The sequence below is a fragment of the Bombina bombina genome, chromosome 7 (genome assembly GCF_027579735.1).
Source record: "Bombina bombina isolate aBomBom1 chromosome 7, aBomBom1.pri, whole genome shotgun sequence".
Lineage (NCBI taxonomy): Eukaryota > Metazoa > Chordata > Amphibia > Anura > Bombinatoridae > Bombina > Bombina bombina.
In genome coordinates, this window is record NC_069505.1 from 511350303 (window position 1) to 511376160 (window position 25858).

Consider the following 25858-nt stretch of genomic DNA (forward strand, 5'->3'; position numbering starts at 1 on the left):
GAAGTTCAACATGGCACCTCATGAAAAAAAGAATTGTTTCTCTACATTAAGATGACCTAGGCTATAAGAAGATTGCCAAGACCCTGAAACTGAGCTGCAGCACGGTGGGCAAGACAATACATCGGTTTCACAGGACATGTCCAACTCAAAACAGGCCTCGCCATAGTCGACCGAAAAAGTTGAGTGCACATGCTCAGCGTCATATCCAGAGGTTGTCTTTGGGAAATATACATATGAGTGCTGCCAGCATTGCTGCAGAGGTTGAATGGGTGGGGTCAGCCTGTAAGTGCTCAGACCATACGCCACATACTGCATCAAATTGGTCTGCATGTCTGTCGTCCCAGAAGGAAGCCTCTTCTAAAGATGATGCACAAAGAAATCCTGCAAACAGTTTGCTGAAGACAAGCAGATTAAGGACATGGATTACTGTGGTCTGATAAGACCAAGATAAACTTATTTGGTTTAGATGGTGTCAAGCATGTGTGGCGGCAACCAGGCGAGGAGTACAAAGACAAGTGTGTCTTGCCTACAGTCAAGCATGGTGGTGGGAATGTCATGGTCTGGGCCTACATGAGTGCTGCCGGCACTGGGGAGCTACAGTTCATTGAGGGAACCATGAATGCCAGCATGTACTGTGACATACTGAAGCTGAGCATGATCCCCTCCCTTCGGAGACTGGGCCACAGGGCAGTATGCCAACATGATAACGACCCCAAAATCACCTCTAAGATGACCACTGCCTTGCTAAAGAAGCTGAGGGTGAAGGTGATGGACTGGCCAAGCTTGTCTCCAGACCTAAACACTATTGAGCATCTGTGGGGCATCCTCAAACGGAAGGTGGGGGAGCGCATGGTCTCTAACATCCACCAACTCTGTAATGTCATAATGGAGGAGTGGAAGAGGACTCCAGTGGCAACCTGTGCAGCTCTGGTGAACTCCATGCCCAAGAGGGTTAAGGCAGTGCTGGAAAATAATGGTGGCCACAAAATATATTGACACTTTGGGCCCAATTTGGACATTTCCACTTAGGGGTGTACTCACTTTTGTTGCTAATGGTTTAGATATTAAAGTGAAGTAAATCCTAGCGTTTTACAAACGCTAGGATTGACTTTTGAAACAAAAAAAGGGGACTTTCATTCATGAAGTATAAGATAAAAAATTTTTTTGCTAAGAGGTGATGTTTTCACCTCTTAGCCAATAGCCGTGCGGTAAATTCGGTTTGGCGCCCATGGGAGCCGGATTTAACACACGGCTATTGGCTAAGAGGTGAAAACGTCATTTTTTAGCCATGGGCTGCTGTAGCAGCTTAAAATGGCGATCGGTTAAAACAAATAAAGGAGCTTTCTACATGAAGTATCTTACACTTCATGAATGAAAGTCCCCTTTATTTGTTTCAAAAGTCAATTCTAGCGTTGTAAAACGCTAGGGTTTACTTTCACTTTAATGGCTGTGTGTTGAGTTATTTTAAAGAGGACATCAAATTTACACTGTTATACAGACTGTACCCTCACTACTTTACATTGTAGCAAAGTGTCATTTCTTCAGTATTGTCACATGAAAAGATATAATAAAATATTTACAAAAATGTGAGATGTGTACTCACTTTTGTGGAATAATGTAGAAGTCTGTCACATAAAGAACATTTCTCAAGATAAAATTTGTGTTTCTATATTTTTTAAGGGCCTTGCCGTACTGACCAGACTTCTTAGAATATTTGCATAAATATTAGAATATCTCGCCTGAGGTGTGAGGTTTTGAATATCAGGCCCACAGAGAAAATAAAACAATAAAAAAAAAAATTGGAAAGTTGTTTAAAATGTTATGCTCTGTGTGAATCATGGAAGAAAAAAACAAAATGTATGCTTACCTGATAAAAATTTTTCTTTCCGGACATGGAGAGTCCACAACATCATTCCAATTACTAGTGGGCTATTCATCTCCTGGCCAGCAGGAGGAGGCAAAGAGCACCCCAGCAAAGCTGTTAAGTGTAACTTCCCTTACTCATAATCCCCAGTCATTCAGCCGAAGGAAAATGGAAAAAGAAGAAACACAAGGGTGAAAAGGTGCCTGAGGTTTACTCAAAATAACTGTCGAATATTTGAGGATAGTCTTGATAGGAGAAATCTGCCCCTTGGAGGGCAAAACTTGAATCCTATTTTGTAACCCCGGGATACTATGTCCACAACCCATGGATTTGGGATATCGCGTATCCAAGCCTGTTAAAAAAGAGAAAGCCTGCCCCCCACCTGATCCAAAATTGGATCGGGGCAGACCCTTTATGCTGATTTAGAGTCAGTGGAAGGCTTCTTGTTTTGTTTTCCCTTATTCCAGGGCTGGCTGGATTTCCAAGAGGACCTGGATTGGTCTGGTTTGGAAGAAGAAGAAGAAGAGGACTTCTGTCCCTTTAAATTCCAAAAGGAAGGAAATTAAGAAGTCTGACGACCCTTAGGTCTATTCTTCTTGTCCTAAGGTAGAAAAGATCCCTTTTCACCTGTAATCTCTGAAATGATCTCCACCAAACCAGGTCCAAACAAAGTTTTACCCTTATTGGGCAAAGCCAAAAGCTTGGCCTTTAAAGAAACATCAGCTGACCAAAATTTTAACCATAGAGCTCTGCAAACTAAAACAGTGAAGCTAGATATCTTAGCTCCCAGTCTAATTACCTTCAGAAGGAGAATCATAAACTCTATCCAGCTTTGAAGACGTCTTAGGGTTGGCAGCAACCAAAGGTTCAGAGTCATCCAAAGTAGCTATAACCTCCATCAGAAATAACCGAAGATGTTCAAGCTTAAATCTAAAATTAGGAACAAAGAGAAAGAACATAGACAGTTACAGAGCACTCAAAAAGTCCAATAAAAGTAGTGAAAGGCAGAGAAGGCTGCCAAGGAAGCGGGTATTATTAAAACTTAACATTATTTAAAAAATAAAAGAGGACTAACAGTGTATTAGTGAAATAAAACTTAAATTAAAATACAAACAAGGGTAGAGCCAGCATATCCAGTCGGGTTAAGCGTGGTTACCACAGATAACTATATATATAATAGATAGCCTCAGGACAGGTGTGCACCAGGAAAGGCTCACGGATTGCACAAAAACTATCTAGAAAAAAGAGGATTAACCTCACAACATATGAAACTATCTATGTGCAATGCTGGAGCGGTGCGGGCCGGTCTGAGAAACCACTGCTAGATACCAATATGATACAAAATAAGTCGACAAACGCCCGCAATATAGATATGTATAATAAATGCCAAAAAGTCTTTTTTGAGCTCAATTATCCAGCATATTTGACATTTATTATACATATCTATATTGCAGTCGTTTGTCGAATTATTTTGTATCAGATTGGTATTTCCTAGCAGGTACGCTCGCCACTATTCCGGCCCAGCGTACCTGGTTTTCAATCCGCTGCCCTGGAGGCGGCGGATGCCATAGGAATCAATGGGAGTCTGAAAGCAGCGAAAGCTCATGTTCGCTGCTGCCCGATATTCCATTGATTCCTATGGGAGAATAAAAGTTATGTTTACACCTAACACCCTAACATAAGCCCTGAGTCTAAACACCCCTAATCTGCCACCCCCTACACCGCCGCCACCTACATTATGTTAACCCATAATCTGCCGCCCCCTACACCGCCGCCACCTACATAAAGTTATTAACCCTATCCCGCTGCTCCCGGAGCCCACCGTAACTAAATAAATGTATTAACCCCTAAACCCCTGGCCTCCCACATCACTAGCACTACTAAACCCATTAACCCCTAAACCGCCATCCCCCCACATCGCCATAAACTAAATTAAACTATTAACCCCTAAACCTAACAACCCGCTAACTTTATATGAAATATTAACTCATCCCTATCTTGGAGGATGGATGTCGGATCTTCAAAACTGTAAGTGAATCTTCAAGGGTTAGTGTTAGGATTTTTTAAGGGTGTATTGGGTGGGTTTTATTTTTAGATTAGGATTTGGGCTGCAATAGAGCTAAATGCCTTTTTAAGGGCAATGTCCATACAAATGCCCTTTTTCGTTTTTTTCTGTTAGGTTTTTATTTGGGGGGGTTGGTTGTGTGGGTGGTGGGTTTTACTGTTGGGGGGGTATTTGTATTTTTTATTTACAAGTAAAAGAGCTGATTTCTTTTGGGCAATGTAGTTTATTGTAGGCTAGGGTTTTTTTTATTTTGAGGGGGCTTTTTTATTTTCATAGGGTCCTTAGATTAGATGTCATTAGTTTAAATCTTTGATAATTTCTTTTTTTTTTTTGTGTAACTTAGTGTTTATTTTTATTTTTGTAACTTAGTGTTTGCTATTTTTTGTAACTTAGTTGTTAGTTTTTTGTAGCTTAGGTGTTTAAATATATAATATAGTTAATTTAATTTGTAGTTTAATGTATAACAGTTAGGGTAGATTAATTAGTTGATTAATATAGTTTAATGTAATTGTAGAATAATAGTTAGGGTAGGTTAATTATTAATTTAATATAGTTTAGGGGTTAATAACATAATGTAGGTAGCGGTGGTGTAGGGGGGCAGAAGATTAGGGGTTAATAGCATAATGTAGGTGGCGGCGGTGTAGGGGGCGGAAGATTAGGGGTTAATAACATAATGTAGGTGGCGGCGGTGTAGGGGGCGGAAGATTAGGGGTTAATAACATAATGTAGGTGGAGGTGGGCTCCGGGAGCGGTGGGATAGGGGTTAATACGTTTATTAGAGTTGCGGTGGGCTCCGGGAGCAGCGGGATAGGGGTTAAACAGTTTACTATAGTGGCAGAGTTTAGTGACAGTATACAAATATAGCTGTGAAAAAGCCGAATAGCAGCGAGATCGATGACTGTTAGTTAACAACAGTCTGCTGCTCATCGCCCCGTACTTGGTGCGTGGCTTTTTGACAGCTTTTTTGTTAAATATGGAGTGCGTATTCAGGTCCGCGGCCGCGATGTTAGGCGAGCATATTGGTGCCGTCGAATGCAGCACAGTTGACGGCTTGATAAGTAGGCCTCATAGACTGATCCTGTTCGTCCATAGTGCAAAAGAACAGGTCTCACTAGTAAAGACAATAACAATTTCCAAAGAAAAATATAAAATTTTTAATGATAAAGTATGAAATTAAGTTTCAACTTCAGACAAGTTATATGAAGCTCCTACCGGACCAAAGTGAAAACCCCCACTAGTAAACAGAAGACGATGTGAACTGCTTGCTAGACGATTTTCAACTGAAGTCCCTCCGATCGGCGAAATACCTAAGCCAACACCTCAGACAACTTCAATCCGAACTCTGAGCTCACAACGATCCGCTCCGTAAAACCGGAAGTGTGGACGTCACACGAGCGGCCGAGAAAAGTATCTGCGCCACCCATAAGAGCACGAAAAAACAAGCGGCTTCTAAGTTTTAAAGCCGTTAACTCTCTCTGTTGTTTCTCTGTCCCTGAAAGATGAAACTGGTATAAATCCAGCAAACACACAAATTGTCTCCCACGTATTATATAATACCATATAAGGTAACAATACGCCATACACTCTGCCAAGAATTAGGGAAATTAACCCCTTAAGTCTCTCCTTTGTCCTCATACCATAAGTGCCTAAAGTCCTTAGGATCTATGACCCCCAATAAAGGCTGCCCCAAAACTGTACCCCTAAGACAATAGGGTAACTATGTTCCATAATGAGATCCACTATAGGGTTCACCTCTGAAGTGCTGTCCTTCCTAATCTAGAAAGGAAGAGTCACTAACCTGTGGATCCAGCTGCAGGGCAGAAAGCAGCTACACAGATGTGACAGGCACTTCGCTCCCTGTCATGGACCTGTAGTAAAATCAAGAACAGAGTAACTAACTCTGGCTTACTGCAAAGGGGAAGCCAATCAGATTGAGCTCGCATTCTATTGGCTGATCTATTGTACTTTAGTTAGTTTATGTAATTGTATTTAATTGTAGTTATTTGTAGGTAGTTTATTTAATTAATTTAATGATAGTGTAGTATTAGGTTTAATTGTAACTTAGGTTAGGATTTATTTTACAGGTAATTTTGTATTTCTTTTAGCTAGGTAGTTATTAAATAGTTAATAACTATTTAATAACTATTCTAACTAGCTAAAATAAATACAAAGTTACCTGTAAAATAAATATAAATCCTAAGATAGCTACAATATAATTATTATTTATATTGTAGCTATATTAGGGTTTATTTTACAGGTAAGTATTTAGTTTTAAATAGAAATAATTTATTAAAGTATAGTGTAGTGTTAGGTGTAATTATAACTTAGGTTAGGATTTATTTTACAGGTAAATTTCAGTTTATTTTAGCTAGGTAAGCTATTAAATAGTTAATAACTATTTAATAGCTATTGTACCTAGTTAAAATAAATTGAAAGTTGCATGTAAAATAAAAATAAATCCTAAAATAGCTAGAATATAATTATTATTTATATTGTAGCTATATTAGGGTTAATTTTAAAGGTAAGTATTTAGTTTTAAATAGGATTAACTTAGTTAATAATAGAAATATTATTTAGATTTATTTAATTACTGTTGCCTTTCTATCATCTCAAACCAGTCTGCCCATTCTCCTCTGACCTCTGATATCAACAAGGCACACACAACTGCCGCTCACTGGATATTTTCTCTTTTTCAGACCATTCTCTGTAAACCCTAGAGTTGGTTGTTCCTTGAAAATCCCAGTAGATCAGCAGTTTTTTAAATACTCAGACCAGCCCGACCAACAACCATGCCACATTCAAAGTCACTTAAATCCTCTTTCTTCCCCATTCTGAGACACAGTTTAAACTTCAGCAATTATCTTCACCACGTCTACATGCCTAAATGCATTGACTTGCTGCCATGTAATTGGCTGATTAGCAGTTTGTGTTATCAAGCAATTCAACAGGTGTACCTAATAAATTGGCCAGTGAGTGTATATGTGTGTGTATACACATAGTCACATACACACCCACACATACAGTTACAGTCGCAGTCACATACACACACACACACACAGTCACATACACACACACACAGTCACATACACACACAGTTACAGTCACACACACACAGTTACAGTCACATACACACACACAGTAACAGTCACATACACACACAGTTTCAGTCACATACACACACAGTTACATACATACACACACACACAGTTACTGTCACATACACACCCACACACAGTTACAGTCACATACACACACACAGCCACATACATACACACACAGTTTTAGACACACACACAGTCACATTCACACACACACACACACACAGTCACATACACACACACACAGTTACAGTCACATACACACACACACACACACAGTCACATGCACACTCAAACACAGTCACAGTCACATACACACAGCCACATATATACACACATTGTGTTTTATGTCCCTTTAACAGAGGATATGTACTAAGGGACTTTATAAGTTATTTTTGCCAGAAATACAGACAGGGAAATGTAGCCACGACTAGAAATCACATTGGGAAATAGTTCAGAGATAAAACCTCACCTTACTGTTTTCTTCTCTGCATTTAACCAGAATGTGTTGTTTTCTTTTAGGTATTTCAGAAACGTCTAGATGGTTCAGTGGAGTTTTTCAGAGATTGGAATTCCTACAAGAGAGGGTTTGGCATTCAAGGCAGTGAGTTTTGGCTTGGAAATGATAACATACATCGCCTCACTTCCCTGGGTAAAAACAATATTTCCTGTTGATAATCATGAGAAGAAACTTTTGTAACATCAAATTTAATGGTTTTACATTATGTAATTATTGTACAATTATATATATATATATATATATATATATATATATATATATATGTGTGTGTGTTTATGTATGTGTCTCTGACTGTAACTATGTGTGTATATATGTGGCTGTGTGTATGTGACTGTGACTGTGTTTGAGTGTGCATGTGACTGTGTGTGTGTGTGTGTATGTGACTGTAACTGTGTGTGTGTGTATGTGACTGTGTGTGTGTGAATGTGACTGTGTGTGTGTCTAAAACTGTGTGTGTATGTATGTGGCTGTGTGTGTGTATGTGACTGTAACTGTGTGTGGGTGTGTATGTGACAGTAACTGTGTGTGTGTGTATGTATGTAACTGTGTGTGTATGTGACTGAAACTGTGTGTGTATGTGACTGTTACTGTGTGTGTGTGTGTATGTGACTGTAACTGTGTGTGTGTGACTGTAACTGTGTGTGTATGTGACTGTGTGTGTGTGTATGTGACTGTGTGTGTGTGTGTGTATGTGACTGCGACTGTAACTGTATGTGTGGGTGTGTATGTGACTATGTGTATACACACACATATACACTCACTGGCCAATTTATTAGGTACACCTGTTGAATTGCTTGATAACACAAACTGCTAATCAGCCAATTACATGGCAGCAAGTCAATGCATTTAGGCATGTAGACGTGGTGAAGATAATTGCTGAAGTTTAAACTGTGTCTCAGAATGGGGAAGAAAGAGGATTTAAGTGACTTTGAATGTGGCATGGTTGTTGGTTGGGCTGGTCTGAGTATTTAAAAAACTGCTGATCTACTGGGATTTTCAAGGAACAACCAACTCTAGGGTTTACAGAGAATGGTCTGAAAAAGAGAAAATATCCAGTGAGCGGCAGTTGTGTGTGCCTTGTTGATATCAGAGGTCAGAGGAGAATGGGCAGACTGGTTTGAGATGATAGAAAGGCAACAGTAATGTAGGGGATATTTTCTTGGCACACTTTGGGCCCCTTAGTACCAATTGAGCAACGTTTAAATTCCACGGCCTACCTGAGTATTGTTGCTGACCATGTCCATTGCTTTATGACTACAGTGTACCCATCTTCTGATGGCTACTTCCAGCAGGATAATGCACCATGTCACAAAGCTCAAATCATCTCAAACTGGTTTCTTGCACATGACAATGAGTTCACTGTACTTCAATGGCCTCCACAGTCACCAGATCTCAATCCAATAGAGCACCTTTGGGATGTGGTGGAACGGGAGATTTGCATCATGGATGTGCAGCCAACAAATCTGCAGCAACTGTGTGATGCTATCATTTCAATATGGACCAAAATGTCTGAGGAATGTTTCCAACACCTTGTTGAATCTATGCCATGAATTAAGGCAGTTCTGAAGGCAAAAGGGAGATGGATGTCCGAACTTCAGAAACTTTGAGTGGATTTCCTGGGGTTAGTGTTAGTTTTTTATTTTAGTTTTTTGGGTGTATTTTTTTTAGAATAGGGCTTTTTTTTTTTTTTTTTTTTAATTTAAATTTTTTTATTAAGACATTTATAAAGCAAAACATAGATGTAAACATACACAACGTTGTCCAATATATTGTGGACTGCACTTACTACCATTTTAAAGTTTGGTGTACATCTATTACAGCTTAGGTTAATTCAAACATTACTGCCATAATATCTGTGTCTACATTCATGTGCATATCAATCTAGTACATTTGTGTTGGTATTAATATAAGAAGATGTCTTATTTTTTCTATATTGAAAGATAGATAGGATGTATTTTTAATGATATTTACACCATCACCATAGACAAAAGGGTCTATAGGTGATATATAGAAGTGGACATCTGAAAAGTGTTGGACCTATAGAGAAAAATTCTCAACCATGTCTACAGAGCCAGCGCAGGGGCGGGGGGAGGGTGATAGGGGGGACAGGATTGGAGTTAAGGTGGAGGAGATGATTTAGGTGGTAAGAGGGAAGCGGGGATTATCTCAGTCTGGGTAGATTGTTAGCCAAGAAGACCAGGTGTCCCTATAGGAATCTGATTTATCTAGAACTCTATGTGAGTATTGTTCCATCATCCTAATGTATCTGACGATAGTCAGTACTTGTGTGAGGGATGGAGGTCTCTTTTTTTTCCATTCTCTAGCAATCGCTAACTTCACTGCCATGAAGACATAGATTGTTAATGCATCAGAAGACTTGTTTAGATTAGGTGTCTGTATATGTAATAGGGTGATTTCTGGGAGGAAGGGAGGATTAATGTTTATAGTGTGAAGAATGGAAAAGAGTTCTCTCCAAAGCGGCTGTATTTTTGGACAAGTCCACCATATATGCAAGGGCGTGCCCGTCTGTCCACACATCCTCCAACACATGAGGGAATGTGAACTGTAAATTTTATGTAATATGGACGGGACCAGGTGCCACCTCACGAGCAGCTTGTAGTGTAACTCCCATAACGTGGCACAGTGTAAAAGTTTTCTAGTTATCTGGATTCTTTTGTGCCAAGTGGCAGTGTCCACTATGAATCCTATCTCTCTCTCCCAGGCCAGGATCTGAGGGATCTTTTGTCGCTCTTTAGTGTTAGACAGTAGGTTATAATGGAAGGATAATGGGTGTTTGATGAGGTGGGCCCCAGTCCAAGCCCGCTCCCAAAGTGAGGGGGGTCTAAGATGCTGCTTAGGGTAACCCCAAGAGCGTAGCAAAGAGCTAAGTCGAAAGGCCTCAAATTGTAGTCTCGACGGAATTAGGAATTTAGTGCAAAGCTGTTGGTGTGAAGTCCACTCTCCAGAGTCGTAAAAATCTGTTACACCCACAATATGCAGGTGCTGCCAGAGCTCTGGGTGTGCGTCTGGGAGGGAGAAAATGACTGCAGAAAGGGTAAGGTTGGGTGAGGGGTGGGGTGCTATGTGGGGAGTGTGTCGGATCTGTTCCCAAAAGAGGAGGGCATCATGAAAGATGGGATGTGTATCTCTCAGCGTTTGTCCATGGTGGGAAGGGATCCAAAGCAAATCTGAGAGCGCAAGATAGCGAGGTAGTAGGGAAGTCTCTATGTGATGCCAGCCATGGGCTTGAGATTTGTCATTCCACGCGAGTAAGTGTGTGAGTCTGGCTGCATTATAGTATGTAATAATGTTGGGAAGCGCGAGTCCTCCCTGGTCAGTCGGTCTCTCTAGTGTATGTCTAGCAGTTCTCGGTCTCTTGTCTTTCCAGGTATATGATGTAAGTAGACTTTGTAGTTTGTTTAGAATTGGTCTTGGGACATTATAGGGGATGCATCTAAAGAGATAAGTGATTTTTGGTAAGAAAGACATCTTAACAGCCGCGATTCTGCCCGACCAGGAAATCTCCCTGAATTCCCAGGAATCCAGAAGTCTACGTAGGGCCGGGAGCCTCTCTGTATAATTTTTGGCTATGGTGGTTGTTATGTCTGGGGCCAAGTGCACTCCTAGTACTTTAATGGAGGTAGTGTTCCATTGAAAGCAATAAACTCTCTTCAGGGTTCCAAGCTCCCTGGCGGAGATATTAAGGGGAAGGGCCTCCGTCTTTGTTACATTAAGTTTGTAAAAGCTGATTTCACCAAATATCTCAATAATGTTAAAAATTTCTTTAAGTGAGGTTATTGGGGAGGTAAGGAAGAGGGTAATGTCGTCTGCGTAGAGAGATATTTTATGGTCGGAGCCTGCTAAGGAGATGCCCCTGACCAGTGGGTTAGATCTAATGGCCTGAGCTAGGGGTTCAATTGCAAGGGCAAAAAGTAAGGGCGATAGGGGGCAGCCCTGACGGGTACCATTAGTTATGGAAAAGGGCTCTGAACAAAAACCTACTCCCCTTATTTTGGCCGTGGGGGAAGAATAAAGGGCCTGTATAGCCTTGATAAAGGGGGCAGGAAAACCAACGTGTGTCATCGTCTCCCATAAATAATCCCATCTAACTCTATCAAAAGCTTTTTCAGCATCCGGAAAGAGCCAGAAAAGGGTCCCCTCCCCTGGATGCTAGCCCCAGAACATCAAGAATACGCCTAGTAGCATCAGGGCCTTCGCGGTTGGGAATGAAACCAACTTGGTCAGAGTGTATTATTTGTACGATCCCCTTTGAGATTCGAATGGCAAAGAGTTTAGCATATAATTTAGTATCGATGTTTAGAAGAGAAATAGGCCTATAGCTACTACACTGCTCTGGCGATTTCCCTGGTTTCAGAATGGTAACTACTGTAGCCTCCAGAAATTCAGAGTTAAAGGAACCCTTTTGCATGATCTCTTGGAACATTCTGCAAAGAATAGGGGCTAGTATATCTTGATAATTTTTGTAGAACCTAGCGGTATAACCATCTGGGCCTGGCGATTTTCCTAGTTTTAGGGATTTAATAACTTGTTTGACCTCTGTTACAGTTATTTGGGCCGTTAGTGCTAACTTGGTTTCTGGGGTTAAGGCAGGGAGTTGTAGCGAGGATAGGAAAGTGTCTATCACTGTCTTGGAGGGGGGTGCGCTGTCCAGGGTCGTCTCTATATTGTAAAGTTTAAGATAGTAGTCTCGGAACGCGTGTCCTATGTCTCTAGGTGAGTGAACTAGTTCGCCTACCTCATTTCTGATCGCAAGGACCCTTGATTGTGCCGTGCGTTGCTTAAGCTTCTGAGATAATAGGGAAGAAGGTTTGTTACTGAAATGGTAATATAATTTCTTAAATTTTTCCAGCATGGCCTGTGTTCTCATAAGTTCTAGGTCCTGTATCTTTTTATTTAGCACGGAAAGCTGATTATTAAGTTCATCTGAGTATGAGCTATGTAATTGCTCACGTATAATTTTGGATTGGACTATTAGCGAGGATAAGTTGGCATCTCTCTCCCTACGCTTGGTGTTATCGAAGTTTATGAGATGGCCTCTAAGGAAAGCTTTGAGTGTAGCCCATAAATTTTCAGTGGAAGTGAGCTGATCGTCATTAAGATCTAGGAAGTTTCGGATTAAGTCATGTAATTTTAGCTTTATTGAGGTGTCCGTTAACAACCAGTCTTTGAGTCGCCAAGTGGGGTGGGTGTGGTATGGGCGCTAAATGATAGATATAAGGCGTCATGATCTGACCAAGTTATTGGGATAATCTTGGTATGGGAGATTTTATCTAAAGACCTTGGTGGGAGAAAGAAATAGTCTATTCTGGTATGTGATTTGTGCACAGGGGAGTAGAAGGTGTAATCCCTCTCCTGTGGGTGATATGATCTCCATGCATCATACAAGTTATGTTGGCTCATGAGTGTCTGAAAAGTTTTTGAGAGTGAATTTATGGATCTATCTCGTGTAGAAACTTTGGGGCCATTTCTATCTAGGACACGGTCCCAGACTAAGTTGAAATCTCCTGCAATTATAAATTCGCCTTGTATTATCTCAGAGACTCGTCGGAGGACTTTTCTAAGAAAGTGGACTTGTCTGGTATTGGGGGCATATAGATTTACAAGAGTGACTGTATGAGTGTTGATCTTACAAATTAATATGAGGTAACGTGCTTGGGGGTCTACTTCGAGATATATGGATTCAAATTTTACATCTTTACTAATAAAGATAGCTACCCCTCTGGATTTTGAGTCAAAGGAAGCCTCAAGCACTATGGGGAATCTTCTATTAGTACGAGATAAAGATGTAGCTCTTGTCCAATGAGTCTCCTGTATACAGGCAACGTCTATTTTATTTTTTTGTAAGAAATTCAGGAGTAGGCTACGTTTAGTTGGGGAGTTAAGTCCCTGTGCGTTAAGGGATAAAAGCCGGAGATTTTCCATTCTAAAATTTAGAGTGCAGGAGAGGATAGGTGCAAAAGGAATGCGCTGAGTCTACTGAAAGGGCAGGAAGAGGGCAAGAAAAGGGACTAGTAGTTCCCGCCCCTGGGCTTGGCGGGGGCTGGCCGCAAGAGTAGTTTCTAAGAAGATGGTCCAATTAGAAATATAAGTCTGGTGGTGTAATTTTTATTTGTGAAAGGTAGGTAAGTAAAGCACTACAGCGGGCAAGAGCCGCTTAGGTTTGAAAAAAAAAAAGAAAAGAGAAAGCCGGGAAAAGAATGAGAGATTTAAGGCGTAAGACCTTAAAAAAAGAGATAAAAAAAGAGAGAGGAGAGTGGATAGGGAAAGAAAAGAAAGAGAAAGAGAGAGAGAGAGAGAGAGAGAGGGAGGGGCGGAGCCTAAAAAAAAGAAGAAAAAAAAAAAAAGGAAAGGAGAGAGGTACTAAATTCCAGTGTCTATTGTTTAACTAATTGAGGAGTTTGGGTGAAAATGTAAGTTAAGATGTCTAATCTAATACTGTTTAAGTTAAATAAGGACGGGCACAGTTGGTGGAGTAAGAACTCCCCTCCAGAGAAAGTCATATTTTGTGAATCGTGGAAGTGTAAGGTATGTGAGGAGTAAGTTACATATAATAGGACAAAAAATAAACATATTGTAAAGCAAGCAATTCAATGAAACAAATAACATTATAGTAAGAATCTTTAACGTAAATATAAATGTATATTAACATGAGATCAATCACTTGGTTGTCCCAGACGTGTCATTTAAATATCCTCCTGTTTCTCATAAGTCTTACCAGTACTGGGTATAACCAATAGAACGACCTAAATAGTAAAACATGGTTAACTTGAGTCTTAAACAGACAAACATGAGGGTCAATCATCTGCACCACCCTGACAGGAGGGAGCACTGAGTACTTATGAACTAGTAGTATCAGGCACTGGGCTCCTATGTGAGTAAGATATGTACCCGTGTGTTAGCCCAGTATAAGCCTGAGTCCCGATGTGCCTCTTATGAGAGATGTATAGACAAGGGGGAGAAAATGGGGGACCTCTAAGAAAGGAGGACCAGGTGTCAAATGCTTCTGAAATCAGTTCAGTTTTACGGTGTTGGAGGCCTGCTCCTGATGAGTGAGCAAGTTTCGAGGGAGTGGGTGGTGCAAATGTATTCAAAAAGTTAAAGTATTACCTAAGCATCTCGGGCCTGTCTGTCTGGTGGAGGTGATGTTCTCAGTTGATGAGGTCTCCAGTCAGGGAGAGAAGGATTCAGGATATCAGCTGCTGCTGTGGTCTTTCTCTGTTGTTCCTGGGTAGAGGATAAACCTAGGGAGTGTAGAAGTTTCATACCTTGTTCTGGAGAAGTGATCACGTATGAGCGATCTTGATGTTGAAGAAACAATTTTACCGGAAACCCCCACCTGTACTTGATGTTATTGTGTCGAAGGATTTGGGTGAATTGTTGAAATGTTCTCCTCCTTGCTAAAGTATGTTGCGACAGGTCCGGGAAGATCTGGACTTTGTGGTATGGTTCCTGTAGGGATTTATTGGAGAAAGATGCCCTGAGTATTTTCTCTCTGGTGGAATAGTAGTGGAGTCTTACAATGACGTCTCTAGGGGTATCAGCATTTGAATTACGTGGTCGTAAGGCTCTGTGGGCTCTGTCGAGCAGGAGATCTTGTGGCTGAGGTGAACCCAGCAGCTCTTTAAACAGCCCGTTCAGAAAGTCCTGTAGATTGGCTGTGGTTATAGATTCCGGAATACCACGGAATCTTAAATTATTCCGGCGGGATCTATCTTCTTGGTCTGCCAGTTTGCCCTCAAGGTCTGTAATTAGCTCCGCCAGAGTCTGGGAGTAAGCAAGGAGGTTTGCGTGATCTACTGCTAAGTCCTCAAGCGTTTCTGTACGCTCTCCTAGAGATGAGAGGTCTCGCCTCAATTCACCCACCGACTGCTTCAGTTCCTGTCGTAAAGAAGTATAGTGAGAGTCCATCTTATCTGATAGGGACTTGATTGTATCCAAGAATGTGGCTTGCGATAATGCTGGTTGATCTCTTCTAGCGACATCTGTTTTGTGACTTTTACTATTTATTGTAGGGGTATCTCTAGATTCTTCCTCTGATAGATCCTGGTCCGAAGTATTTCTGCTATGGAAATGGTCTGTGAGAGTTCTCTTGGGGTTTTCCTGACGTTTCTGTTTCTTCCCCATTGCTTACGACATGTTCGTGATATTAAGTAGAGAAACTTGGTTACGTACTCATACTATGTTGCACTATACGTAAGAGGTCTGAAAAGTGAAAAGAATGGTTTCCACTTCAGAGAAGAAGTCTAGAGGGGGTTCCACCCGCACCGTCACTGTAGCATTTAGCCCTGCATGTTTTTTGGGTCTGTACGTGAGAAGGCTATGGGTGTAGGCTAGGGAGGCTGTTAATGAAGGCCCCTCAGGAGGGAGATGTAGGAAGCACCAGCAACAAGGCGGGTCTGTCTCTGCTGCCAAATAATGATCTAGTCTGATTCCAGATTGAGAGAGTTCAGAACAGCCCTGAGGCTGAAGTCACATATGAACTTTTTACTGGAGATAACGTATAAGCAAAAGGCTACAGTCTATTAAAATAGTAAACGGTAAATACCAATCCAATCTCAGTTAGAGTGACAAATGCTAACTGCTGTGGTAATGTTAAAACAGCAGGTCACATAGCAAGTGAAGAAAATATAGTAAATACCAATCCACAAAGAGAAGTTAAAAGTTATGCAAAGTCCAGTATGGTAGCCTGAAGATGTATATATAACTAGCCTGGACGTCTGAGAGGGTTGAGCCCCTTTAACACTGTGGAATTTGAGTGTTTATGGTTGTAGAGTGCTGTGTAAGGTTGTAGCAGAGTTTGATAATACCATATTGGAGTTCCAGGTAATGGGGTTATGCTCAGACAGGGGGTAATAACTGAGATCTGCTCTATGTAGATTAAACCTGCAGCTGATGGCAAAAGGAGCTGGGATAGCTTAATGCAAAGCCCTTATATGATGGGCTGTCAGAAGTGTGGAAAACTTTATTTTGCTTATATTTGCTGGTGGTGGATCCCCTCTTCCGTGTGTTTAATCTCTGTGCTCTTTTCCCTCCCTATATAGAAATTGCTTACTGGCCCCTGTGTGTTTTGACTGTAGATGCGTAGAGAGGGGAACAGAGTTATACAACTGTAGGCCCACAACCTCCTCACCGGTACCCGTCAGGCAAGTGCGGTCTTATAGTACTCACTGTCAGGTGCGCAGCACTTTTTCCTTTCTCTCCTGACCTTACTCACTCAGGGGCTCTGTGAGGCGATCCGGTAAGAGATGACCATTCCGGCAGCTCAAGAAGTGGTCAAGCAGGTAGCCGCTGTTCAGCAGGTATGATTGTGGCGATGCCACGTGGGTCCGTAGGGAGTATTAAGATGGCGCCTCCTCCGTGCGGCTGAAGATGTCGGAGCTACGTGCTGTCTCTGTGATGCAGGGAGTGAGCGGGGAAAACAGACCTGCGCTCCGAGATGTAATGTCTGCTGGTACACTTGTTATGCTGTCTAGCACATTAGCCACTGTCGAATGTCCGATGTCACGGCCTCCCTAGATAGGGCTATGCGTATATTATATACTGCCCAATTTCCTCTCACACAACCGGGTGATGTGTCTATATAGGAGGGTCAGACCGCAAAGCTCACTAAATAAAAACATCTATTATATGTAAAGACTGGGGAAATAAAATAATTAAAAGAAAAAGGCTAAGATTATACAATTTAGGTGGATCTGTTTGAAAATAAAGCAGGAGCTCTGTAGAAGTGTGACCTTCTTCTCTCGGTGTTGGCTCCGCCCCCCTCTGGCTTTTTTATTTTAATGGGCAGTAAAAGAGCTGAATGCCCTTTTAAGGGCAATGCCCATATAAACGCCCTTTTGGGGCAATGGGTAGCTTAGGGTTTTTTTTTAGACTTTGTTTTTTTTATTTTGGGGGGTTGGTTGGGTGGGGGGTTTATTGTTAGGTGGGACTTTGTAATTTTTTTATGTGTGTGTATGTGACTGTAACTGTGTGTGTGTCTGTGTATGTGACTGTTACTGTGTGTGTGTGTGTGTGTGTATGTGACTGTTACTGTGTGTGTGTGTATGTGACTGTAACTGTGTGTGTGTGTGTGTATGTGACTGTAACTGTGTGTGTTTCTGTGACTGTAACTGTGTGTCTGTGACTGTAACTGTGTGTGTATGTGACTGTGTGTGTGTATGTGACTGTGTGTGTGTGTGTGTATGTGACTGTGTGTGTGTGTATGTGACTGCAACTGTAACTGTGTGTATGTGTGGGTGTGTATGTGACTGTGTGTATACACACACATATACACTCAGCGGCCAATTTATTAGGTACACCTGTTCAATTGCTTGATAACACAAACTGCTAATCAGCCAATTACATGGCAGCAACTCAATGCATTTAGGCATGTAGACGTGGTGAAGATAATTGCTGAAGTTTAAACTGTTTCTCAGAATGGGGAAGAAAGAGGATTTAAGTGACTTTGAATGTGGCATTTGTTGTTGGTGCCAGACGGGCTGGTCTGAGTATTTAAAAAACTGCTGATCTACTGGGATTTTCAAGGAACAACCAACTCTAGGGTTTACAGAGAATGGTCTGAAAAAGAGAAAATATCCAGTGAGCGGCAGTTGTGTGTGCCTTGTTGATATCAGAGGTCAGAGGAGAATGGGCAGACTGGTTTGAGATGATAGAAAGGCAACAGTAATGTAGGGGATATTTTCTTGGCACACTTTGGGCCCCTTAGTACCAATTGAGCATCGTTTAAATGCCACGGCCTACCTGAGTATTTTTGCTGACCATGTCCATCCCTTTATGACTACAGTGTACCCATCTTCTGATGGCTACTTCCAGTAGGATAATGCACCATGTCACAAAGCTCAAATCATCTCAAACTGGTTTCTTGAACATGACAATGAGTTCACTGTACTCCAATGGCCTCCACAGTCACCAGATCTCAATCTAATAGAGCACCTTTGGGATGTGGTGGAACGGGAGATTCGCATCATGGATGTGCAGCTGACAAATCTGCAGCAACTGCGTGATGCTATCATTGCTATATGGACCAAAATCTCTGAGGAATGTTTCCAACACCTTGTTGAATCTATGCCATGAATTAAGGCAGTTCTGAAGGCAAAAGGGGGTCCAACCCGGTACTAGCAAGGTGTACCTAATAAAGTGGCCAGTGAGTGTATATACAATAGGCATGGATGTTTTTTTCAGAATTCTGCATTTGTTTGCTAAACAACTGCCGAATATGGACACAGGAAGCTGTATTCAGTTCTTTTCAGCACCAGATGTAGGAAACAAATACCAGATTCCAAAATACGCAATATCACAGATATGTTTGAAAAAATAAAAATCAATAGAAAAAATTATTGGAAGGGAAAATAAGGTGGAATAAAAATGGGAGAAATGTGATTTAAAGAATTGGCCTTTAATGAAAATGTAAAATAAAAAAAGTGGTAAAAGGAATGTATTCAAGCTTCAGTGTGCGGCGGTCGATCACATGAAGAGGAAGTTCCATGCTTTATGTCACCGCCGGTCCTGGACAGCTCCGCTCCGCCACAACTCTGCGCCACCGGGATAAAGATAGAAGATGCCCCCGCAATGAATGAAGATGTCGCCGCCTGGATGAAGACTTCTCGCGTCCTAAATGAAGATGGATGTCCGGACTTCAGAAACTTTGAGTAGATTTCCTGGGGTTAGTGTTAGTTTTTTATTTTAGTTTTTTGGGTGTATTTTTTTTTTAGAATAGGGCTTTTTTATTTTAATGGGCAGTAAAAGAGCTGAATGCCCTTTTAAGGGCAATGCCCATATAAACGCACCTTTAGGGGCAATGGGTAGCTTAGGTTTTTTTTAGACTTTGTTTTTTTTTTATTTTGGGGGTTGGTTGGGTGGGGTGTTTATTGTTAGGGGGGACTTTGTAATTTTTTTTATGTAAAAGAGCTGTTTAACTTAAAAAAGGCCCTTTAAAGGGCTATTGGTAGTTTATTTAGTTAGGTTAGGGGGTGTTTTTATAGGGCTATTAGATTAGGTGTAATTTGTTAGATTTTTTTAATTTTTTCGTAGTGTTAAGTTTTTTTAACCCTTTGAGTGCTAAGCACTTTCCCACCTGGGTGCTAAGGTTTTTTAATGTTTTTTTTTGTTTTTTTTACTTTTTTTTTTATCTTTTTCAGACCCCCAAGACTTACTCTGTTGGAAAGGTTAGGCGATTACCTTGGTCTTGGGGGTCTGTAGCTGCTTAGATGCCTGAGATACAGGTTTCTAAGCAGCATGCCCCCTGCTCCTATACTTAACATTGTTAAGTATAAATAAAGTTGCGTGGTGACGTCATCACGTTATTGCGTGTGACGTCACTATGCAAAACGGGAAGCCCTGACGATGCCTGTCTACAAGCACAATTGCCGGGGTAGGAGCGGGTGGGAGCCCCCAGATCTCCCTCAAGGGAGACTGCTAGTGACGGCTCTGAGCCGTCATTAGCACCAGAGTGGAAAACTCATTAGCACTCAAAGGGTTAAATTTGTAATTTAAAAAAAAAAAAATTCATAGTGTTAGGTTATTTTAATCTTGTAATTTAGTTTTTTTTATTTGTAGTTTATTTTATTTTATTAAAATAGTTATGTTAGGTTTATTTATAGTTTAATCTTAGTTTTTTTTATTTCACAGGTAAGTTTTTATTTGTTTAAAGATAGTTATATTATTTGTGATGTGGGGGGCGGCAGTTTAGGGGTTAATAGGTTTAGTTTAGTATTAGCGATGTGGGGGGCCAGCTGTTTGGGGGTTAATAGGTTTATTATAGGAGTAGCGATGTGGGGGGCCAGCGGTTTAGAGGTTAATAGCTTTATATAGGTGTTTGCCATGCAGGTGTGCGGCGGATTAGAGGTTAATGTCGGCAATGTCGAGGGGCAGCGGATTAGGGGTATTTAGACTACGGGTTTATGTTAGGGTGTGAGATTTATAATAAACTTTGTTTTCCCCCATAGACATCAATAGGGATTGCGTTACGCCATTCCGCGATCGCAGGTGTTAGGTTTTTTTCTAACACTTTTTCTCCATTGATGTCTATGGGGGAAAGTATACACGAGCACGTAAAGTCAGGTCTTGGATTTTGTGCAGTTTGGAGCTTATTGCACAATATCAGACAACAAAAGAAGGTTCTCCAGTAACTTTTTTTTTTTTAAGATTAGCAGCTTTCTTCATAAAACAAGGAAATAAAGTGGAATATGCTTATATTAAGATTCAGTACCACATAATATTCCAAAACATATCTACCCCTATAAGAAGAAACTTATACACTTCATTTACAAAAATATTAGTAGTATGAGTTAAATCGAGGAGAAAACAGTAACAATTCTTAAATATTCTTTCTACAATTCCTTTTACAATTTGAAAATAATAAATAGTAGGTTATAATCAATTTCAAATATAAAAATTACTTAAAATTCTAATTTTTTTTTTAATAAAAACATACCCAACCGGGAATCAAACTCATGTATAACAGGTCTCAGTTTATCATTGTCTCTACTAACCTGCTTTGTTACTACTTTACAATATTGTTTTAGCTAATGTTGTTAGTGAAGGAGTTTTAAATAAAAAATATGATTTTATAATTATAGAATTTTCAAGAAGTCTGACTGAAGATACTCAAACGTTTGGAAAAACCCACCCGGGAGACCTATTGTCTAGGGCTGAGTTCGATAACTAGTAACTTATCTTTCTATATAGATTGGTTTTAACAACCTTATGTAACACAGACAAAGGCATATCTAAGGACGCATTAAGGGCTAGGATACAATTTGCATGTGAGTGATATAATAATATCATGGTCATGTTAATTTGCGTGTGTATTAAAAGTAAATGAGTTTGCTTGAGGGCAAATAAATTTAATGGTATTGGGTTAGCGTAACTGAAGACCTTGGCCCCAATTTATCAAAGGGCTTGCGAACCTGATCCGACACTGCGGATCAGGTCCTCAAGACTTCGCTAAATGCGGAGAGCAATACGCTCTCCGCATTATACATTGCACCAGCAGCTCACAAGAGCTGCTGGTGCAACGCCGCCGCCTGCTGACTGATTGGCCGCCAGCAGGGAGGTGTCAATCAACCCGATTGTATTCGATCGGGTTGATTTCCGGCGATTCCTGTCCGCCTGCTCAGAGCAGGCGGACAGGGTTATGGAGCAGCGGTCTTTAGACCGCTGCTTCATAAGTTGTGTTTCTATCGAGTCTGAAGACTCGCCAGAAACACGGCCCGTCAAGCTCCGTACAGAGCTTGATAAATGGGCCTGTATGTGTAAAGGGTAAGGGCAAAAAAAGGCTGCACTAAACACAACATAAATAGATTAAAGTATACTGTTACTGTCAGGATACTCACCGGGAGCTCCTAGTCCAGCCCCTGATACCTGTGTTTGCTCACCTTGCTTCAGAGATCAAGCATACTTACCTGGTACCTGTATATGCTCACCTTGTTGCAGAGACCAAGCATACTTGCCTTGTACCTGCATATACTCACCTTGATACCTAAACCAAGCATACTTATCTGATACCTGTGTTTGCTCACCTTGCTCCAGAGATCAAGCATACTTACCTTGTAGTTGTGTATGCCCACCTTGTTGCAGAGACCAAGCATACTTATCTGATACCTATGTACTCTAACCTTGCTTCAGAGACCAAGCATACTTACCTTGTACCTGTGTATGCTAACCTTGTTGCAGAGACCAAGCATACTTATCTGATACCTGTGTACTCTCACTTTGCTTCAGAGACCAAGCATACTTACCTTGTACCTGTGTATGCTTACCTTGTTGCAGAGACCAAGCATACTTATCTGATACCTGTGTACTCTGACTTTGCTTCAGAGACCAAGCATACTTACCTTGTACCTGTCTATGCTTACCTTGTTGCAGAGACCAAGCATACTTATCTGATACCTGTGTACTCTCACTTTGCCTCAGAGACCAAGCATACTTACCTTGTACCTGTGTATGCTCACCTTGTTGCAGAGACCAAGCATACTTTCCTTGTACCTGTATAATCTCCTGATTCTTGAAAGCCAAACAGTCTTGCTTGATATCTGTGCCTGCTGAACCTATCTGGTATCCCATGACAGTCTCACCAACAGTACCCGCTGGGTATTCTGTGTCTGCAGAGAATCCTGTGTCTTCCATACCAGTGGCAACTTTCCTCAAATCAGCTGTGCTTGCTGTGCATCGGTAATCACAAAGCAGCACTAAGGATTTTGGCAGTCTCATTTAGTATTTGAGTAACTTGTAAGAGAATAACATGAATGTTATCCGTTATGTGCTTGCAGCCATGGTTATTTGCCCCAAGTGTCACTAGCATCCTTTTTGCTTTTAATGTTATATTACATATAAATGTATAAACATAAAAAGAGGTCTTGAGGCCCATTTATCATGCTCCGAATGGAGCTTGAGGGCCCGTGTTTCTTCAGACTCGCAAGAAACAGCAGTTATGAAGCAGGGGTCTAAAGACCGCTGCTCCATAACCCTGTCCGCCTGATCTGAGATCGCCACAATTCAACCCGATCGAGTACGATCGGGTTGATTGACACCCCCTTCTGACGGCCGATTGGCGGCGAGTCTGCAGGGGGCGACGTTGCACCAGCAGCTCACAAGAGCTGCTGGTGCAATGCTGAATACGGAGAGCGTATTGCTCTCCGCATTCAGCGACGTCTGTCGGACCTGATCCGCACTGTCAGATCAGGTCCGACAGACATTTGATAAATAGGCCTCTATGTTTACTGGGGGTTTATATATTATTGCCTTTATTCTTAGTGCTATCTCACCTCTGTCTAGAAATTAAATAGTGTTACGCTATGAACGTTTTTCTCTACTATGTTTTGTTTTAAGGAAACTGTGTTACCAGCTAAACATTAGGATACAGTTTGGAAATAAAGAGGACTGATTTATAGCATTAAAGGATTTGATTGGTGATTTTTATTATTTTATGTGAACAGTGTTATTAAGGTCACAATATTTTATTGCTTATTTCTTTTTAGTTTTTGTGTCACTTTTTGTTGTTTTGTGTCACTTTTGTTGTTTTATATGTCACACAGCACATCTTGCAAGGCTGTTCTGCTGCAGGCCAGGCAGCAGGGGGCACTTGAGAATTGCTGGGCAGCCTAGAAAAAAAATTGTTCCGCCCCTGATGCAGCTGGTAAATATAGATGTGTACATGCCAAAAAGCTTGTTTTGTCTGAGAGTTCGGTTTGGCTGAATTTTGTTCATGTGGGCATTTGGCCTAATACTGAATTTGGATTCTTTATCATTATACCCAATGGGAACAGCAAATGAATACAGCTAATTTTAACAAAAATCTTAAGTTATAGATTTAAAACAATTAAAATAACCTATCTTTGAATGCTAAAAGAGCATAGAACTGAAGTTGAATCAATGACTAAAGCACATAGGCACAGAAGTCATAAAACTGCACTTTCCAATAGCACTAGTCAAAGTGATTCAAAATGTCTGAGCTTCTCATAGTCTCCCACCTCCCAATGCTAGGTTAAGGGGCCAATTTATCAATGTCTGTCTGACATTATACGCTGTAGAGTATCATGTCCGACAGACATCGCTGAATTGTGCTTGTGCAATGCCGCTCCCTGCAGATTCACGGCCAATCGGCCACTAGCAGGGGGTGTTAATCACCCCAATTATATAGGATCGGGCGGATTGCAGACCGTAGGCTCAGAGGCAGCGGATGAGTTATGGAGCAGTGGTCTTTAGACCACTGCTTCATAACTGCTGTTTCTATCAAGCTCCATTCGGAGCTTGATAATTCGGCCCATAAGGCTTTATTGGACAAGCCTGTATTACTAAAAATACATTTAGTGCCTGACTGATTGTCCCTAACATCAGTCATTAGTAATACAATTCAGGATTGGACAGGAAACGATGGGCACATGAATGTTAGCCAAACAATGGCACAAGACCAAATTGATTTGATCAAGCAATCTTCATCTGTTTTGTTCCAATATAGTATTGGGCTGTTCATGTAACACGACTCTCCAAATCAGTATGAATTTGGACAAATTTCCAAATCTCTACAAGTAATATGACAATAATGATCAAATTCTAGATTATGATCAACTACATTTATACACAAGCAATAATGCAATAATACAATTCTCTAACACCTTAGAGCATTGTTTTTGCACTTTTTTATTACTTTAATGGTAACTGTCAGTCATAACTCTGCTTGTTTCTTTTTACCGTAGGTAGACTCCAGCTGCGCATTGAACTCACAGATTTTGATGACAACCAGTCTTACGCCTTGTACGAAAAATTCTTTATTGCTGAAGAGTCTAAGAAATACACTTTGAGTGTGGGAAGCTTCATTGAAGGTGATGCAGGTAATTGAAATGGTTGTTGTACGGTATTTGTAACGTATACTCGTTGTGAACTACGCAAAATTCCATTCTTAGCGGCCGATTTATCATTGTGCGGCCGGATCATGTCCGCTGCACATTGATAAATGCCGACAGCATACACTGTCTGCATTTATCATTGCACAAGCATTTCTTGTGATGTGCTTATGCAATGCTGCCCCCTGTACATTCACAGCCAATCGGCAGCTAGCAGGGGGTCTCAATTCGTATCGTATCCTATCGGGATGATTGCTGCTTCTTAACTTCAGTTTCAGAGGAACCCGCTGCTTGATAAATCTACCCCCATGTATTAATAAGACTATAATTTTAGTAGCAAATTAGTTTTAAAGGAACAGTACACACAGCTATTATTATTATACTTTATTTATAAAGCTCAAACATTTTCCGCAGCGCTGTCCATGGGTACAATTGATATACGTAAGACAATGATACAATACTTGTAAGAGACAAGATAAAATTTGACAAACTTATACCGGAGAAATTGAGGGCCCTATTCCTGTGGGAAGGTGGGAAACAGGAGGTGGGGACTGCAAGGGTGAGAATGATGTTAATACGTTAGATTAGGGCAATTATTATGCAAGTGGAAATAATTTGTTACTGAGTTAGGTGGTAGGCTTCCCTGAACAAAATTGTAATATAAAGACTTGAATTACAAGTGGAGCTCTAAAATGCCAACATATAGAAAGTTTCTATTCCTTTTTGCACTACTATAGCAAGAGAGGGGTTAACATGTATTGCATGAGCGGTAGTTTGATGTGTGCTACAGTACTCATGTCAGATAACGTGGTTACATCATTTTCCTAAGGTAAAAGATTACTATTAGGGACCATGCTAAAGCTAAAATTATTCATGTTTGATAACAAAATATGCAAAGCTGAGTAGAAGCATGCCCATGCGCGAAACGCGTAAGTTGGAGCTTAACAA

General features: G+C 40.9%; 1 protein-coding gene across 1 annotated transcript in view; it reads left to right on the forward strand.

Moving 5' to 3' along the window:
* The window catches only part of LOC128636042 (ficolin-1-B), a 220878-nt gene that overhangs the window by 193891 nt on the left and 1129 nt on the right, over positions 1–25858 (forward strand). Inside the window, exons 6-7 of the mRNA XM_053689116.1 lie at positions 7550–7679; positions 24764–24898. Of these exons, the coding sequence (XP_053545091.1) occupies positions 7550–7679; positions 24764–24898 (265 nt within the window). The remainder of the gene's footprint in view (positions 1–7549; positions 7680–24763; positions 24899–25858) is intronic.